Source organism: Danio rerio, chromosome 9 (genome assembly GCF_052040795.2).
Source record: "Danio rerio strain M-AB ecotype USA chromosome 9, GRCz13ab, whole genome shotgun sequence".
Lineage (NCBI taxonomy): Eukaryota > Metazoa > Chordata > Actinopteri > Cypriniformes > Danionidae > Danio > Danio rerio.
Window position 1 is genome coordinate 8,222,501 of NC_141029.1, and position 20,222 is coordinate 8,242,722.

Here is a 20,222-nt window from a genome sequence, read left to right on the forward strand (position 1 = left end):
GAAACATTTAGCTGCTGCCTGTTAGTCAGATAACACTTCTATGTTCCTTCTTAGTGTCAACCGTGGAAAAAATTATCAGTAAAATGCTTGTGATAAACTGTAGTGAGTTAAACTGCACACTCTGCTTTCAGCTGCGTGAGGTACGTGCACGTGAAGGAAAGCTCCGCGCAGTCAGATTTTGACTATCCCACAACACTGGTAGTCTTTTTGTTTTAAAAAGGTTCTCAGAAGTTGGAAGTCAAATGTACATCTTGACATGTGATTACTGTCCCTTTATATCATTAGCATTTGTAATGTCAAATGTGTAAACAAAGCTGTTTTTAGCTGCAGTTAGTGCTTCTGCCTTTGGATCTAGTTATTTGGTCTATCTCTGGGACAAAAGCAGCTACATGAAGGCTTAAGTTTTGGTAACACTTTACAATAAGGTTCATTAGTTAATGCATTTACCAACATGAACTAATCATGAACAACACATGTACTGCATTTATTAATCATAATTGAACATTTACTAATGCATTATTAACATTCAAGTCCATGCTTGTTAACATTAGTTAATGCACCATGAGTTAACATGATCTAATAATGAACCACTGTATTTTCATTAACTAACGTTAATTAACATAAACAAATACTGTAGAAAATGTATTGTTCATTGTTTGTCCATCTTAGTTAATGCATTAATTAACATTATCTAATGAACCTTATTGTAAAGTGTGACCTAAGTTTTAAATTAAAGTAAAACCATCAACTTTTATGTTTGTATGACTACCTTTTTGTTTACAAATACAAGAGTGGCTGTTTAGAGATCATTTCTAGTTAATAAGGTCAGAATTTACTGGTATTTTGGAATTGGTGTGTGAAGGGTCTTTTCCAAAAAAAATCTGCAATGTCCTTGTATGTGTGAACAGCACTTATTTGATTCTACTGGTAAAATCATTCCAGTAATTTTCTGGATATTTACCGGTGTTTCTGTGTAAAAGGGGTTACTGTTTCAGAGTTTTCAAAACACTGCATATGAAGCAGGCGAAAATCATGTACATGCAGAAAAAACTCAAACTATGGATTAAGATTAGCTTTTCCAAAGCCACAACAAATGTTAAACTGAAAATGTAACCCATCAAATGCACTTAGCTTATCATCTAATATCATTAAATGTTAAATGTCAGCATCATTTGCAGTCTTATATCAAATTTCCAGGGCTTGTTTGTTCGTTTTATTGTGGCTTCTGCTAAAAAGAGCAACAGATCCATTAACTAACATTATTTTCACTTAACAAATATCTCATAAAAATCTTTCCGAACTCACCGATCCAAATGGACTCTTATGAATCATTTGATATTACACAGATTGCCCTGAATGGAGATCCGTTCAAAAGTTATAACAGAGCAATGATGTAACAAAGGCCCATTGACTGAAATCTTGAGACCTTGAGACCTCCGTTTTCCCCTACTGGTCCAAAGACATAAATAAAAAGAAATTGGCCGTAATGCATCGATGAGTGTATAAATGAGAGAGTGTGCGGCTAAAAAGGCATCAGCTACAAAAGCCAGAGTAATTGGTGATTTGTTCTGTGGTAGCAACATCTGATAGATCAGGGACTAAGCCGAAGGAGAGTGAGTAAATTATTATTGAAAACTAACAGCACTGAACTGGATTGAAAATTCTCCTTTATTGAATCATATTTTTTATCACAAATCTTTTTTTAGCAAGACTAAAATCTAACAGATCTTGTTTTTTTCTTTTCTCTATTTATTACATCTCTCAATCTGGCTTCAGTCTCTTAGTCTCAGTCACGACATTACTTCATCACATTCCCCAAAGTGGACATTGAACCAGTCAAGCACATTTGAGGGAGTAGTGTGATCTAGTAAGAGCACTTCAGATCATAGGACAGAGGCAACAGTCAGCATTCACATTAGCATAGTCTTAGCTCCTGACTCTTAACACTCTCTGTAAATGAAAGCGCCACATTTTGTCTCGTTTTACAAGTCTCCTAGAGTTAAACTGTTGAGTTTTACCATTTTTGAATCCACTCAGCTGATCTCCGGTCTTCACAGGAACACTTTTAGCTTACCTAGTTACATAGCCGAGGACTTAAGGCTCTGCATAGTATCAATGCACCTACTGCAGCCATGGTACTGCAGCAAATTCCCTTGATTATTATGCCAGAGTATAGCTCCTAGCCATATCGGCCTAGAAGAAAATCCCTTTGATCTTAGTACACAATGTAGCTAGAGAATAGTCAAGCTTTAAATAGAAGAATTCTTGAAACTCTTTTGAAATTTTTTTGTAAAAATGTTGAGCCAGATACTGATGGTTTAATCTGATTCAGTGGTTTATGCTAAGCTAAGTAAAAGGGCTCTAGCAAGATCTGGAGATTGGCTAAATAGATTCAAAAATGGTACTTGGGGGCTGTTTCTTAATACCAAGTATGCAAAGTTCATCCTTGAAGGTTCAGACTTGGCAGAATGAACTTCCCAGGATGTGAGGACACAAGTGCCTCTTCAAATGGAACGGCAGGATGTTTTTTAACGTCATTTACCTCACCCCGTATTCATCGGTTTCACTGTATGTTAACAATAAAATGATTTAATTACATAAAGCACTCCATTATATTTAAAATTATATTAGTATTGTAAATCAATATTTTTGATTTAAGAAAAAATGTAAACATAAATCACCATAAATGTAAAGTAAAATGGGTTATTATACACAGACTTGTGTCTTTCATTATCAGACTTAATAAAAGGCTCAGAGTACACATACCCTGAAGCACATCGTCAAATATGTGCTATCTTTGTAAATAAACTGTGTATTCGGGTTTAAAACAACTACATTTTCACCTGAAACACTCTTAGAACTTTTTTGTGACACAACAGAGGAGTAAAAAAAAAACAGTTAAAACAGTTAAAACCGTGTGGGTTTCTTTTGCTGGTTGAGCAGCAAGGCATTCTGGGATACATGTGCTTCACAAGTTCACCCAAGTCACTTCTTGATGTGTCCTCAACAAAATGGGTGGAGCGAGTTCTCTGTTCTTTGAATTGAAACAATATTTCGACGATGGTTGATGATATTTTACGAGGACATACGTTCAGACAAGAACGCATATTAAGAAACAGCCAAGCTGACTTGTAAAGTGAGCCTACTATATATCAAAAAAAAAACAAAAAAAACAAGTGGTGTTCCTTTAATGCTTAATACATTTGCACTGCTCGTTTGTGTGTGCTAAATAATAAATGAATGGATTTTGAAACCATCCATACTAATGTAGCTCTGAATTTGAAATTGAGACTTCTTCGCAATTTAATTTTCTTTGTTATTTTTATTTCTAAAACTAAACACTTGTTTTACCCAACGAATGATGGTCAGATTTCTATTCGTTGATGAGTTCCAGTAAAAAAGAAAAAAAAAAGAAAAAAAAAAAGGCTGCTATGGATAACACCGTTACAAATCCATTACCCTATTGGTAGAACCTGCTCTCCCCTTTGGTAGGAATTGTGTTTCAGGGGTATAAATAACTAGATGCCCGTCTGATATGCAACTGGGTTTAATCGGGTCACTTCAAAAAGGTAAAATCAGATCTAAACAAGTGGACTCTAGGGATGGTAAAACATCACATGGGCAATATCAATGAACATTGAGAGTAAACCACATTCAGGCATGAAGGAGCAAGTAAAAAGACAGGAAAACAGATAAAGGGCTTAAGGAGTTAGACCGAAAAAAGGGTAAGAGATAAGAGTATTAATCCACAGCTTAATGGACCACTAGATTATTAGTCTACTGTGTGACCTAGAGATCTACGATCACCAGTAAAACATCTCTGAGGTTTTTATTCAGTATTTTTATAATCATCATCACCATCATCATCCTCATGACTGAATTAAGTATTGCACTTGAGAGATAAACTGTGTAGTTCACTGTGCAGTATACCGCGGTTAACGTTTTAGAAGATTTTCATTTGCCAGTTTACTGGTTGGGAAAATTAACCCCTAAATTATGCTAATAGAATTCAGCGGTGAAATTTAGGGGAAAAGAAATATTTAGTAGTGTAAATACAGCGTGGGGGCTGAATAATTAATGTCATGCCGAGATTGTATCACATGTTTAATTCATCCGTTAAACCCTGGCCATTCCTGAGGCTCTTACCCTCCCTGGGCCATGAATGCCGTCGTAATTGAAAGCGCTGGTTCAATATGGCTGAACTGATTCATTAGTGTTTGTGAGATCCTTGTCACAAGCTGTTTTAATTAGTGAAAGAGCTACCTCAGGGTCTCATCAACAGCTTTTTACAGCTGTGGTGTGTGAATGTAATCACAAGGTGGTGAGGTAAGATACACATGTTATTTTTAAAAGGCACTATGAAATATGGCTCAACATTGTCACGCTATTTAGAGGATTTTACAATTTTTATTTTTTTTTATAGTTGTGTACTGTACTGTAGGTATAAGCAAGTCATGCTGTTTTTCTGAGTGATATAGGTATATGTTTCTGCCTACATGACGCATGATACAGTTTATTGTGGTGTGAGTTTATAATGGGATATGGAAGCTTAATTGAATAGACATGCTGATTGTTTTTTTATGGCAACACATTCACAAGGAACCCTTTTTATTGTATCAATAATAATAAATCTCATGTCGGCGCAATAGCCTAGTGGTTAGCGTGCCGATATATGGTGCAATAGCACGTCAGGGCGTCGCGGGTTCGAATCCCAGCTTGACAACATTTCCCTACCCCCTCTCTCTCTCCCACTTTGCTTCCTGTCTCAATACGCTCCTATCTAATAATAAAGGCAAAAAGGCCAAAAATAAATCTTAAAAAGATAATAAATAAATAAATCTCATAATATATACTTATGCCTTCCACCCCTTCTGGTGTATGGGTCTGCAAAAGTCGATCTCCAGAGGTGTCTGTTCTGGGCCATTCTTTCTACTTGTCTCCAGGTGGAACCCATCCTAGTGATGTCTGCCTAAGGTCGTGCAACCAAGTGTTTCTTAGACAGCCTCTCTTCTGCTTCCCTTGGGGGGAAGAGAGCTTGTAAGGTGATGCTAGTTGATGGTTTGCATAGGGTGTTCCCAATCCAATCATCCTCTCTTCCAAAGCTCTGCTTCTATTAGGGGTTGATAGGTCCTTCCCCAAAGGTTGATGTTACTGATCATGTTGGGCCAGCGAATGTGGAGAATCTTTCCGAGACAGACGTTGATGAATGTCTGGATTCTTTGGCTTGTAGTTTTGATTATCCTCCAGGATTTGACTCTGACCCATCTATTCGATTCCCTTGTGAAGTCAGTATTGTTGTACAAAGTAGGTTCTCTTGAAGCCCAAATGTTCTTAAGCTGAATGAAAGCAGTTCTTGCTTCGCCTTAACATCTGTATCTGTTCCACCCTGCTGGTCAATGATGCTGTCCTGGTAGGTACAATACTGTACCTCCTCCAGGGAACTTCCATTCAGCGTTTTTGGATTATTGCAGCTGGAGTTTATCTTGGTCTTCTCTGTGTGGATGTTGAGTCCAACCTATGTTGATGTGGCTGCTAACACAATGGTCCTCTCTTGCGTCTGCTAGAGTATGTCTTTCAATTGGCTCCACAGGGTCCAGCGGATTCTGGTCCTGCGTTCACTGGTCAATGTCTTCATAATCAGTCGATAGCAATGAGGAAGAGGAACAGGGATAACAAGCAGCCCTGCTGGACTCCCTTACAAAAATTCAATTAAACCTGATTAACTAAGTTAGCTAATTAAGTTAGATGAACTAAGTAAGCTCTAATTAAGTTAGAGCAGCATAAAAACATTTGTTGTTATAACTTTTTGTGATACAATTTTTACATTGTGTATGCAATTTAAGTGATGAGTGTTACTGTCTGATATAATGTGCTTAAGAAGCACAATTCTAAAGACTAATGCAAGTTTATCAAACTATCTGTGGTACATTTCATATAGACCATTGAAAAAGTAGACTGTTACCAATACTTGTACTTTATGGGTGCTGTTTTTAAAAAAATAGCCATGTTCATAAAGGCTTTATAATTTTTTTTACCTACTTTTCGAGTGCCTTGCTCTAATCATTTAGTTGTTTATCTTTATGAATCCCTTATCCACTGACACATTGACTATGCCTGAAGCACGTTTTATTTCATTTTGGATTTATATACTTTATCTTCACTACCTATGTTTCCATATTGGTTATGCCAGCCTGATCTCACGAGAAAACATAAGTATTTTACGTTTAGTGCCAGTTTAGTGGCTAATTCGTACGAATTCAGTCGTACGAAATTTGTATGATTTTAAAAAGGAGGCCTGGCACCTAACCCCACCCCTAAACCCAACCATCATTGGGGGATGAGCAAGTCGTACTAAATTGTACGAATTAGATCGTACAAATTCATACGAATTAGCCACTAAATTAAAAAGTTACGAATTGGCGTGAGATTGTGTTGGTTATGCGCATAAAAAATGGTTGATGAAAACGGCATGATGCGCAAAAGTTTTAAAAGCTGTGCACATAACTGACTTGGATAAACATTTGAATTATTAAGAAAATGTGCAAAAACAAAGACAAAAATATTTTTACTGAACAAATGCTAATATGCGAATTAAAAAGTCATGTGATTTTGTTATGAGAGATAATGTGATAATAAAAATGTGTGTGAATGGACAAACCAGCTGGCTTACCACAATGTACAACATCTGAAATGTTGTTTTGGTCATTCCGAAACGCCGTAGTTATTTCAGTAGTTTTATTATATTATTAATTACCTCCAGAATCAAATTATTAGCCCACTCCAGAATTAAGTATCTGTCAGCATTTATTGGCCCTTATGTTGTTCCAAACCCACAAGACCTCATTTAGAATACAAAATAAGTTATTTCTAATCAAATCTGAGAGATTTTGGCCTGTCCATTGGAAGTCTATATTAATCTTAATCTCTTGACACTCTTTAGTGATTTATTCCAAGTCTTCTGAAGAAACTTGATCACCTCATGTGGTGAACATTTAGGCTGTTACTCACTTAAATATTAACCAACAAACATAAACAGAAGCTCAAGCAGACATGCGGGATGTCTATAGGAAGCTCTTGAGAATGTGAAATGCAGCCATGCTTAAGCTTTTGCAATTGCATGTGACCGATCAATGTCTTACATGTATGTGAATAAAAGACTAAACTAATGACTTCATCATACAAATCGATCACATGACTTGGATAAAACAGTTGAATTCATCAGGATTTCTTTTTAAGAATTTTAAAGTGGTTTTTGGGTAATACACTTTCAACAGAAGGACAGACGGATGAAGGGATTTCTTCATTTGTGTTCCAAAGATGATAAATAATTGAACATATTTTAGAGTTTGGAAAGAACTCATGGCAAGGCAGCATTTTCATTTTAGTCTTGTATTCAAATTGTTTTCATGATGCAACCATATTCTAACTTACAATATTAATACCATCTTAATAGAATATTTGCATCAGTATGCTGAAGACGTTTATTAGTAGAAATAATACTCATCCATTCACTGCATGAGGGACAGACATGCGATTATATATGTACTTCCATACTCACATTCATCACTATGGCTGTTGACCCAATTACATTGATTGAGCTTTGAGCAGCATTTCTGATGTAGAACCTGGTGAAAACAAGGTCAAGTGTGATTCTGACAGTCACAAGTGACTCCTAAGGGGCTTCAGAACAAATGGGCCATTGATAATATTGATTGCCAAACGACCTTCTGTGCATGATCGCACTCTGTGTGTGTCTGTGTGTGTGCCTCTGTACTTGAAACTTCCTCAGCAATGAAAAGTATTTCATCTTTAAAGGTGCAATATGGCATTGGCGTCAGTATTTTTTTGGTAACACTTTAGTAACAATTCACACTATTTACTACTTATTACATGCCTATTATTAATATATTAACTATTTATAAACATTCATAAAGTATAATATTGTTTTACATCCCTAATTCTACCCAATACCTAAACCCAACTAATATTAACTAATTAATAAGAAGCTAATTAGTAGTTTATTGAGCTAAAAGTCTTAGTTATTGGTGTGTTTATAGCATGAATTGTACATTAAAATAAAGTGTGAACAATCTGGTCCCACTTTATATTAAGTGTCCTTAACTACTATGAACTTGCATCAAAAAAAAAAATACAACATACTTACTGTGTTCATAATGTATTTGAGTACACTTGTGGTGCTCGCGAGTTGGGATATAGGAGTAGGGTTATGGACAAGTTTGGTGGTATGGGTAGGTTTAAGGGTGGGTTAAGGTGTAAGAGATGGTCAACAGTGTATTTACAAATGTAATTACAGAAGTTAATTACAGATGTAACTACATACAGGTAATTAATCAAGCATAAGTACACAGTAAATACATGTATTTACACAATTAATACATTGTAACTAATTATTAATTTCTGTGTAAGTACAAATTAGTTAAAGACAATATAAAGTGGGACCCTAACTTTTAACTATTTATTTATTAGTTTTTTTATTTATTTATTTTTTAACAAAAACTAGCTTGGGATTCTATTTAATATCCTACTGTTCCTTCATTAGTATTAATCATAATCTTTTAATTCAATAATAAAGTCATTCAATTTATTGTGCATTTTGTTATGCAAAGTGTCGGTATTTGTCTGTGGCAAGTAATTTCATTTTTGTTTTAAAATATGTTGTTTTAATTCTATTATTTGGTTAAATTTTCTTTAAAAAAAGGTCATAGCTTAATGATGAGAGAAATTAGGAAAGGAAACAAAAACAACAACTGAGAACCACTAATAAAAAGCATAAAGTTTGGAACATGAATATGAGCAAATAAATATTGATATTTTTTTTTCTTTTCTTTTAAGCATACTTCTGAAATCAGCTGCATTTACAATTTAGCCTCAGTATTAATATTATGTGTATTACCATGCAACGCACGGCTGTGTTCTCAGTGGATTTGATGTAGTGACGGCATGTCCTTCATACTCGCGATCAGTGTTATTACCATAGTGTCCTCTTCATCCAAAGCCAGTGAAAGGTCTGTGAGACTGACAGCTGTTGATAAGTGTGTTTTCCCATCCATTCTTGACAGCTTAATACATGCGCTGAAACTCACACCTCATCTCATCACTTGAAAATAGGGTAATTTCTCTCTCTCTCGCATGCTTTCTTCCGTCTCTGCTCCTCCCTCTCGGTCTTGACATTTACCTCAAATGACACTCGTCTCTCCGATCCTTTATTGGTCTGACAGAGGAGACCGGTCTCCCTCCTTCCGCTTAGCTTTCTGTCATCTCCAGCTTGAAGGTCTGACATTTCTCATAGCGCACAGATGGAGGGAAACATCACATCTCATTTCTCTGGGTCTTGTCTCACCGGCACGGACACAGTAGTCTTGTGTGACCTTTGACCAGTGTGGACTCAAGTGCGCTGACTGGCAGAGACATGTCAGGCATCCTCATGTATCTTTTGTCGTCTGTGAATTACATTGCGTATTTTGAGGAAACAGTTCTGTTCTGCAGTTCTCTGCTTCAGTGCGTAAAGTTGTTTAATCTACTTTCTCATCTTTCTTTCATAGGATTTAATGTACTGTTCTAAATCATCATTTTTCTTGTGAAATACTGATATTTTAGCATTGTACAGTATGTGTTTAGGCTTGTCACAGTAAGGAACAGTTGTTGTGTCAACCCAAGCTCATTCTGAAAACGTAGTCCCGCGGACGTTTCTGGAGACAGCGGAATACGTCCCGGGGGGTACGTACGGCCGTGTTATTTTTTTCAAGGTAACGCTGCGGGGCGGTGTGATGCTGTTCCCTTTTGCGCTTGCCTTACCTCCTTGTGGAGGGCCCGTTTGTCCACTCAGCTCACCGTGTACGTCGGCAGGCTCGAGATGCAGAGAGGAGTCGACCACGGTGACCGGTTTCGAGTCCGGGGAAGAGTGGTTCCAGCAATCAGGTAAGACGAAAATAGAATCCCAAAAATTAAGTGAACGAGTTTCGTGACAGGGTGAGAACGCGGTGAAATCCGAAAACGCGGTAGAAAAAAAAAAAATTTTTGGATGGCTTTTGTAAACTGTTGCTCGGGTTAAGGGAAGCGAGCGGCCGGGCGGGTCGATCAGTAAAATTGGTTGGGTTCAGGAAAGGAGGAGGGTGGGTCGGCCGATTGGCCGGTCGCGCAGTCAATCATCCGGTCAGTCGGACAACGGCCTCCGGTGGGTTCACGCGAGAATAGCGCGGGCGTGAACCACACTCGAGAGATACCGTCTGAGGTGTGAAAAAGCGCACAATAGCGGCCTCTCGCGGATTCGCAAAAACAAAAACTGCAGCCGTACGTACCCGCCAGGACGTATTCCGCGGTCTCCAGAAATGTCCGCGGGACTACGTTTCCACAATGAGCCTTGGTTGTGTTGTGTGATAAATGGTCACAGAAATTGTTGCGATTTAACAATATTATTGTCATTCTGAGATCATTTTATGCCGCTAATTTTATATCCTACCTGACAAAAGTCTTGTCGCCAATCCAAGTTTCAGTTCTAGTTGATCATTTGCTGTCAGAAGTGGCTTATATGAAAGGCAAAGGCCTCTAGATTAGGCTTGTTTTACCAAAATAAAATATGATCATGCTTTGATTTGTAATTATTTAATTAGTGGCTTTGCTTAGACAAAAGTCTTGTCACTTAACAGAGACAATGTATAGAACAAAGTCGTGGTGCAGTGGAAAAAGAATGAGTATGTGGAGTGCTATCCTGCTGAGGAATTTGTCCTCTCCTGTGGTTTGTAACGTAAAGGGAAGCACAAATGTCTTGATACCTCAGGCTGTTGATTTTGCCATCCACTCTGCAGATCTCTCGCACACTCCCATACTGAATGTAACCCCAAACCATGATTTTTCCTTCACTAAACTTGACTGATTTCTGTGAAAATCTTGGGTCAATATGGATTCCAATAGGTTTTCTGCAGTATTTGTGATGATTGGGATGCAGTTCAACAGATGATTCATCAGAAAAATCTACCTTCTGCCACTTTTCCAAATGAACAACTAAAAGTCAAGTGTCAATTTGTTGCTCTTACAACTGGGATCGACGACAAGACTTTTGTCAGGTTTAGTATAATGATTATATAACTGCATAATAATGCCATAAACACTTTAAAATACTCATTCTTAAGGTTATTTAGATTCTGTAATTTTGTTTAAAAGGTAAATATCCTATTATATATAAAACTAAGTTGTCCTGTTAGGTAAGTGCAATTTTAAACTTTGAAATCGTTGAGGTAGAATGTAAATGTCATTGTAAATTGGCTTTAACATTTTTTGGGAGTTTGTAAATATATATTGCAATGGCAAAAATGATTTAGTATTGCACGAAAAGTTGATACATTGATTATTGTGACAGGCCTATATGGGTGTTTATATCCATCCACTTTTTCTGAAGTATTTATGACTCTTCTCTGTACAGCATCATGGATAATTCAGTTTCTGCACAAATGCTTCCATTTAAAAGCAGTTGTTTTGAAAATAAGTTGAATTACTGGAATATGCTACCAATAAAGCATTTTCAATCAGTTAAACGGGTCTGTCAATAAAGATTAATCACCTATTGTTACAGATCAGTTTCTCTATTAAAAAAATTACGTTTTTTACTTCCAAAAGTAAAACCAGGACGCTTTTTGCTCGCGTGTTTTGGCGACATATAATTTATGATGATAATTAATGATAAACATCAGCGAAAAGCATCCTGGTGTGTTTGAGCCTTAAATTTGTTTTGCGATTCTTTGTCAAAGTGCTTTTCGAGCAAAGAAAAACTGTAGGATGAATTTGTTTATTTAGAATGTATTGGATATCCTTGTCTTAGTTAACATTCCATGAAAAAATAATGTTGAAAATAATGTTGAAAAATCAACACGTATAAACGTTGCATCGATGAAAAAATTACAAGGGCACATAATTTATTTTTTAAATATTGATGTGCATAGATAAATGTATTTATTTATTTGTAATGAATGCTGCAGTTTTCAATTAATAAAAAGAATGGTCAAATTTTATCATGACAAACTTTGTTTTATATGCAAGTCAAATATGAATCACTGTCAAATGAATCCTATGTAAATGTTGAGCAGTTCTGTTTCAGTATTGCATGTATTAGGCTATTAATTTATTTTCTAAACAGTCTATTTGTGGATGGGTCTTCCTCAAATTCATTGCTGGGCAAACTGTTGGCTGGTGGGAGAGGATGGGGTGAAGGGTCTTTTGTCCCCTCAAGTGATGTATAATCTCTATTGCTCATCCATGAAATCTGACCTTCTCTGAGATCTCATTCAAAGGTGAATATAGCACCCCTTCTTTTTCAATCATTTTCAATTTCTTAGTGTTTTTCTACTGTTTAGTAACAGTCTATTGTTTGTGTAGGTTTCCATCTATTCTTAAAAGAAAAGCATATTAAATTGTATAATTTTTTGGAAAACTATGTTATAGAGTTACATGCCTGAAGGAGGCAAGGCGGGAAATTAATTTAATTTTTTTTGCTTAATATTTTATATTTGTCCTATGCTGTTTCCAGCAACACAGAGTCATGGGAAATATGTCCTTCAGTCTTCATTTTTGTGAAGTTTCAAAAAACCTAAACACACTTTTGACTGCATTTTCTAGTTAAAATGAATGCTATGTGGCAGTATGACTCTAAGAGCTTTTGTTCCTTTTCACACTAATGACATTTTCAGGGGCATATTATTGACTTTACCCAACTCTTTACCTGACACCAAATAAAAACCACAAAGCAACTTAAAAATACCACAAAATCTTTGCTTATATGTATTTTTTTTCCTGCATTGTCAGTTTGCTCGGTAGCTCACATTGTATGGTCTTCTATGGAGTGTTCAGGTTAGAGTCTGGTGAAACACAGTTCCATAAAAGAGTTAAAAGAAACAAAAAAAATGTAGGTAAAACTATGTGGTTGCAGTGCACTTTTGTCTAATGTTTGCTTTTGAAAATACTATTGGTTGGGTTTAGGTTGGTTTTCTTGCAAAGTTTGACTCAACCTGCTTGAACACACATGACTGGTTGTTTTAAATATACCTAGTAAGACCTTGATTAACTTGTTGAGGTGTGTTTTATTATGGTTGGAGCTAAACTCTGCAGGACATTTGTCCTTTAGGTTTGGCGACCCGTGGATTAGGTCAATGGTTCACTGGTCTAAGGCTGCATTCTACTCCACTTGTAGACACATACTCAGGTTCGTACTTCATACTCTTACTGGACCTCCCTTCACTTGTCCACTCTGCCATTTTGAAGTGTGTTCCACTTCATCAAGTGAACGAGGGAAGCTTACATGGACATACCCTCAATTACTCAATTTTGACAGTGGGAGCGTGTCAGTTTCATATGTCCACTACAGCACCTATATGTCTCAGAATGCAATACGATTGTGATGTCATAACAGTGCACTTATGTAACGTAATCAGTAATGTACATCCAAGTGCATGAGGTGGGGGGCATAAAAAATTTGACTGGAATGCAGCCTAAGTGATCTGCCTTCTAGTGGATGTATAAAATAAAGTTTCCTTATGTAACATATTTTAACCATAAAAATTTGAAAACACTTATCATTCTTACGGTTATTTAGATTCTGCAATTTGGTGTTAAAAAGGTAAATGTCCTATTATATATAATATTAAACATCCTATTAGGTAAATGTCCAATTATAAGCTTTGAAATCTGTGAGGTAAAACGTAAATGTCATTGTAAAATGGCTTTAAGGTTATTATTACAGAAAATAAAGTACCCTATGTAAGTGAATTAAGTGAAGCATAGTGAATTGGTCATCTGAAATGAAGACATACGAAACATATTCAGAGCAACTTTTTTTTAGTTTGCAAAAAATATAGGCTGAGGCACATATTTCCAATGAGCCTGGGTTAGCAGTTTGAGTTACTGTACTTTCTATGTAAAATGCGTAAAAAAACACTCATTTTTGAGGTTCCTTTTTGTGCTTAGGGGGGTTTGTACGAAGCAGAAAGCAAGTATTATTATAATACAAGTGTTTCAAAAATCAGTTCAGAAATTTGAAAATGCATCTATATTTTCTCTTGAATTGATTCTGAACTTCATTGTTAACAGCAGATTGAGCTCTAATCTTTAATCATACACTCAAATACTCACGAGAAAGATCACCTTTGGTTTTAGTAAGTCATGAAAATGGGCTTTTATATTACAAGATTAATATAAGCACAGCTCACTATGAAGTGTGAACCCTCTTGTAATTCACTTAAACCTTTCCTAATATTATTCGTGATTATTTTACGTTTGAGTGGTATTTGTAAGGAATTAGATGCAAGCAGAATAAGGCTGTTTGTAAAGCAGACATTGTCATCTGCTGTTAAAATAACAATCTCAGAAACAATTCAAGAGAGAATATTGATGTATTCAGAATCGATATCCCCAACGGTTTTTCGCCACAGCTCAAGTTATGTCTACATAATTATCTACATGATTACATTTTTTTCCACCTCTTATTTTAGTTAGTTTCAGTCTCTCACACATTGCATGTTTTTCATGGTCATCTCTGCCGCCAGTGTCTCTAGCCACAAAGTGAATATGTAAAATTCAAAAGATCCATTAAATATTCCTCCTGTCCATTCCACAGCCAGCTTCTTCATCTCTCTATCTGTCATCCACCCTTCCATCTGTCTTTTCCCCATACAGCTTCTTTTACATTTCTTCAGCTCAAGGGTTGCTGGGCAAATGCATCTGTTGCCAATGATAGCAGCCAGAAGGACGTATCCTTTCAAACACATCCCCTCATCATAAGAATTATTTATAACTTCTTTTTTGCTTTTTTTTTTAAATATATTGTCATAATTTGGACATAACATTACACACAAACAACAATCACTCTTACTAGTTATCATAGAGCATATGCTGTGTATGTTTCAATGACTTAATTATCTCTGTAAATGATGTAAATGTGGATTAGAGTCTTGCGGATTAATGGGATTTGCATTTTATGATGCTCTGAATCATTTAAGACTCCTCCAGTCAGAGAATTGTTACAATATCCATCTATGGCATCTGAATTTATATATTATTTTTTTTACTGCAAATGAATCCCGGCGCTCGAGCAGATGCAGGGAGAGGAGGGTTAAATCTGTGACCTGGATTCACATGACAGGCTTTATTTTGGTCTCTTTCTCCATTTCACTGGCTCTCACAGTTGTTGTTTTCTTTTTCTCTCTTCTTAAAGTGGAGTTTATGTGTGGGTTCTTGTGGAGGTGTTTGGCAGAAAGACAAAGCACATATGCACACATTCATGCACTGTACTGTCATACACTCCGACACACTGTGAACCAGATTCGCTGGACTAAATGCTGCTGGAAATGCTATGTAATCAGTCTGATGTGCTTTACATGACCTCACATACGCACGACATGTAAAATATGCAGACTTTGTAATTTCCAGAAAAGGCCGTTTGCATGCATGAAGGTGTTAAGCTAGAGCAGAAGGGAGATGGAGCTTGTCAGTGGTAATTTGTGGCCGGTTAAACACTATCGCTGAGCAGTTAAGCTGTCAGGACTCACACCCGTCAACACTGAGAGCAAGCAACGAGACACAGCAAAATATGCCCTTTATCATGAATGACATTCATATGAGGAGGGTTTGCTCCTGTATCCTTGTCAGTCCTAGGTGTTTAACTTGGTGTATGTTTCAACATACTGTATATAGAGAGACTGATGAGGTTTATTTCATGTTAAAAGCAACTTTTTTTTCCATACCCTTGAAGCATTAACATTGCAATTATTAGCTTCTCAATAGTGGGGGAAAAGTATTCAACACAGCATTATTTTCTTCTTTTTATTCTTGGAAAAATATTCTAAAGGAGCTGTTGACATGCTATTGAACTAGATTTTGGTTAAAACCCAAACAATACAAACATATATATATATATAAATCTGAACAAATTGTGTAATAAGTGTACTAAGGATATTAAAGTGTAATAAGAATGAAATGACACAAAAATAATGTACTGAACTACTGAAATGCATTGAATACTTTGTATAAAAGGCTTTTTGGGTAGCTTAAAGACGCCTCTCATATGGAGAATGAAGTCACATGAATTGCTCAGGTGTGATCTGTTTTCACAGACTTCAACAGTGTAAAAATCTTGATGGTTCTGTGGATGTCGTCTATCAAATCTTTATTTTGTATTTTCTATTGGATTCAAGTCAGGTGATTGGCTGGGCCATTCTACAGCTTGTTTTTTTTCTCTAAAATGAGTTTCCTGTGTTTTGGATCATTGTCTTGCTGAAATGTCCACCCTGGTTTCATCTTCATCATCCTGATAATGTAGATGTTGGAATGAAGAAGCTAATATTAATTCACAAAGACGAAGGGCGGAGGGATGCTGAATAACTACTGAGAGATTTCAGCTGCTGTCTGGGTTTTCACTGCCTATCTACACCTCCCTTTCTTCATGTGTTCAATCCTTTTTTCCTGTCATATATGTGTTTTTTATGTCATATAAAAGCATATCACCATGTACTACTATTCACAATTTGAATTTATAGCCATCTGAATCTAGAATGTCTTTGTTTTCTTTACTCTTGATCTGCGTGAAAATCCCCAGCCAAATTATCTAGTTTTTTGACAAACACCAAGGTTGGGGGGTGTTTTACTGTAAATGCTGTCTGAATCCGCATCTCTGTTACTAAAGGAGATCATTAAAAAATATAAATTTGTAAATTCTTTTTGGCCACTGAAATGCACACTGTATAAAGTAAACCAGTCTACTCAGTTAAAGTATTTTAATTTTATTCAGATTTCCAGTGCTAGTTTTGGTGTCAAGGAAAATAAATAAATAGTTTGTGTAATTCAGTGTTTTATTAGATTAAACAAGCTGGATGCACTGGTCAGATGTACTACTAACACACTGTGGAGACCTGCTGGTTACAAGACAAATAAAAACAATAAAAATTATAGTTCACCAGTAAAAAACAAAACAAAACAAAAAAAAACTATTTTTCACCAGTCAGGCCATATTCAAGGATCTCACATACTCTATATCGGAATGCAGTGTGTGGATGATCATGTAAAGGCTGATTTATACTTCTGCGCCAAGCTCGCGTGTATATGCTGCGATGCAGACTTCACGCAGTCACATAGCTCACGCCGTGGCTGCTGCCGATGCTTTTTAATTTTTTTTTTAAGTAACTACACGTGGCAACTTCGCATATTGCAAGCTCTGTGGAGGAGTTCCAGATGAAGGCTTTTGTTTTGTGTTCACCTTGTGAAAAAAATTGTTGCATGTACGCCGGTTCCTGCCTCTGAATGAGCGAGTTTTAGCTACTTGTACATTAAGGTAACGTTCAGAAAAAATAAACCCCTTGTGAAGAAACTCAAGGAATATAAAAACTTCACTGCCAGCTTGTGCTTCGGAATTGTTATTGCAGAGCAACACAAACAGCATGCCAAAGTGTGGTTTATTTATAAACTAATTTCGAGAGGATCACATGATTATGCTCAACATGGCTGGCACCACATTAGCTCTGTAATCTGCCTAATCCGATGATTACAGATGAATTATTAATAACCAGAGCTTTTCACTCTAGTTATCTTTGTCTTCAAGTTTCCCCCCTACTTACCCCTCTTTTTCCCCGATGGTGTGGCTCGGCGGCCCAGTGGCTAGCACTGTTGCCTCACAGCAAGAACGCCGCTGGTCCAGCTTTCTACCAGGCCAGTTGGCATTTCTGTGCGGAGTATGCATGTTCTCCCTGTGTGGTTACGTGGATTTCCCCTGGGTTTCCTCCCGCCCGTCCAAAGACGTAGTCAATTGACTAATTTAATTATCTAAGATAAACCTTATTTTACACTTTTCACACGGCGACAAGCAAGGGAGTTCTCAAGACCTACCTGAGCTCAAACTCCCTTCTCGCCCTTTTAATGGGAGGGAACCCCGGTCTTGAGTATATTATGAGCTGAGGGCTCTCTCAGTGTGAGAGCTCTTAAGTGTGAACTCTTGAAGTATAAATTTACAACTACTTTAAGTTGAACACTGGTATATTTGTCTCATGCCTTTGTCAGATCACATGAAGAGTTTTTTTTTTGGGGGGGGGGGGGGGGGTGATAGCGAATTCAAAAATGGTAAGTGTAGATTACTTTTTTTTTTTAGTTGATCTCTTTTTACATACAGTAGTTCAAGAATGATGTAATATTCTGTTAGTATGCATTGTGCATTTTGACAGCTAATATTTAACTTAACAGTGTCCTACACACAGTAGCTCATAAATGGTTAAAATTATTTAAGCATATTACCTATTCTACATTTTCCGCGTCGCATCTCACACTTCAACGTACCGTGTCACAGAGCCGCACTGCAGTAACTCACCTCAGCCTCTCTCCCTCAGTCTAAACCCAAAATTCATCCTCCTCCCCTCCCTCTTTCCCTTCTTTCTCATTCTCCAATCCTCTTACCTCGTCATCACCATCTTTTGTACTCTCTCTCTCTCTCTCTCTCTCTCGGTGAGAGCGCGCGCTGCTCTGTACAAGAGGGGTGTGCGCGCCGGTGGGCGGGGTTGAGGCGCGTCAATCAGCGGCGCTACAATAGCACGTGTGTCGGTCATGGTCATAGAGCGGCTCGGCGGAGGCGAGGCGACTGCAGCCTGCTGATAGGAGGAAGAGACAGCCAGCGAGCGGTTACCGTCACCTTATCCACCGCTCCACATTCACTACATCCAAAAGCGCCTCTGCAACCCGACCGCCCTTTAATAATGCACGCGGAGCCGAAGCGCGTATCAACCGCCCGCCTCTGAATGATGTTTCGCACCGGCTACTACAGCACCGCCGCACCGGAGAGCACGAACCTGTAGCTGGCTGATCCGCAGGAGAAAATGTCACACTATCATTTCATCAAATGCTGTGAGTAACGAGCCGCGAGAGAGCCTCCTTTCCTCCATACATGATGTCATTTGTCAGTGATGTCATTTTGCGCGTTTACTGATTGAGCGGCAGGAGGGATTGTGTGGTGTGTAGGGTGTGTATCTGCATGCAGATCAAAATGCATTGGTGATTGATGAATATTAAACCAAAGGCAAACATCCATTCAGTACAGTGTGACTGGACCAGCTGTCAGTGTGATGTGTTGTGCATGTGTGTGTGTGTGTGAAGTTGCAGCAGGATGCGGCATTGGTGTAAAAGTTGACCGGTGCTGATGCTGCTGCTGCAGGTGTGCAGGATCCTCCTCCGGGAGTCTGTCTGCTTTATAGACAGACGGGCAGTGGGTGACAGTCTGACAGCCTCCGCAGGATCCCTCTCTCATGTGTATCTTTGTTTTTGGTAGGCGTGTGGTCGTGAACACGCCTGTACAACAGAAAGTGTCAGGTATGATAATGGGGAATGAGAAGGAAGAGGAGTGTTTTAGACCGAAACGGATGTGGCAGTGGAGGATGGAGATGCTGATGTGGGAGAAGGTGGTAATCAGGAAGCATTTGTGTTGCCAGCTGCAGATGAAAGGCAGTTGTTAAACTCGTCCCTTTGCCATCCCTCTCTTTCATCTTTATTCAGAGTCTAATGCTGCTTCATCCACGTTGCTTTTTTCATTCTGTGTGTGTTTTGCTCATCTGAACACACACCCACACAGCCCTCTGTCGCTTTTAGTGGATTATATTATGCTTTTTCTCTGTTTAGTTAATTTTTTAGGTTGTTTGTTTGTGGCAGTTTCTGTGACATGGGTGTAGGGAACACAGTAGAGATTCTGTAATGTTAGTATTTATGAGCTGTAAATTTTATATGAGGCTTGCTGCTCTTGTATCAATATTTAGAGCATGTCTGGGGCTGTTTTTGTGCCAGACAAAAAAAAAAAAAAAAAAAAAAAACAAAGAAAAAAAAAAGAAAGTGATACAAAGAGTCTTGGTTATTTTTTTCAGAGTATATAAATGCATTTATGACTTATTTTATGCGACATAACCAGGGCCAGATAGAATCTGCTGACATTTTTGCTATTTCTGCGCAGTTTTGTTAAAAAGTCTGCGGATTTATGTGGAATGATTTTGGGAGTGTCATAACTACAAACTTAATATATGAAATATATAATAAGTAATACATTTTTAACTTGTATTTAATGTTTACAATACAAATCCAATTAGATCCACTTTATTTGGTAAACAAAGCAAATATCTCATATAATTTATCTACTAAAAGAGAGAAAATATTACTTCACAAACTACATTGTAAATAAATCATAAGTATAGTCA

The 20,222-nt window shown here is 37.3% G+C and overlaps 1 protein-coding gene across 16 annotated transcripts in view; it reads left to right on the forward strand.

The window, feature by feature from the left end:
• Nucleotides 1–20,222, forward strand: part of myo16 (myosin XVI) — a 360,917-nt gene that overhangs the window by 59,384 nt on the left and 281,311 nt on the right. For 5 of the 16 annotated variants that reach the window (XR_015499042.1, XM_087267328.1, XM_087267323.1 and 2 more), the window contains exon 1: nucleotides 18,598–18,888. The exons of the other annotated variants lie outside the window; for them this stretch is intronic. Coding sequence is in view for 4 of the 5 variants with exons in the window: in XM_087267328.1 (XP_087123454.1) it covers nucleotides 18,861–18,888 (28 nt within the window). In the remaining variant the exon portion in view is untranslated. Of the gene's footprint in view, nucleotides 1–18,597; nucleotides 18,889–20,222 lie in introns of those variants that run through there. 16 annotated transcript variants of the gene reach the window in all.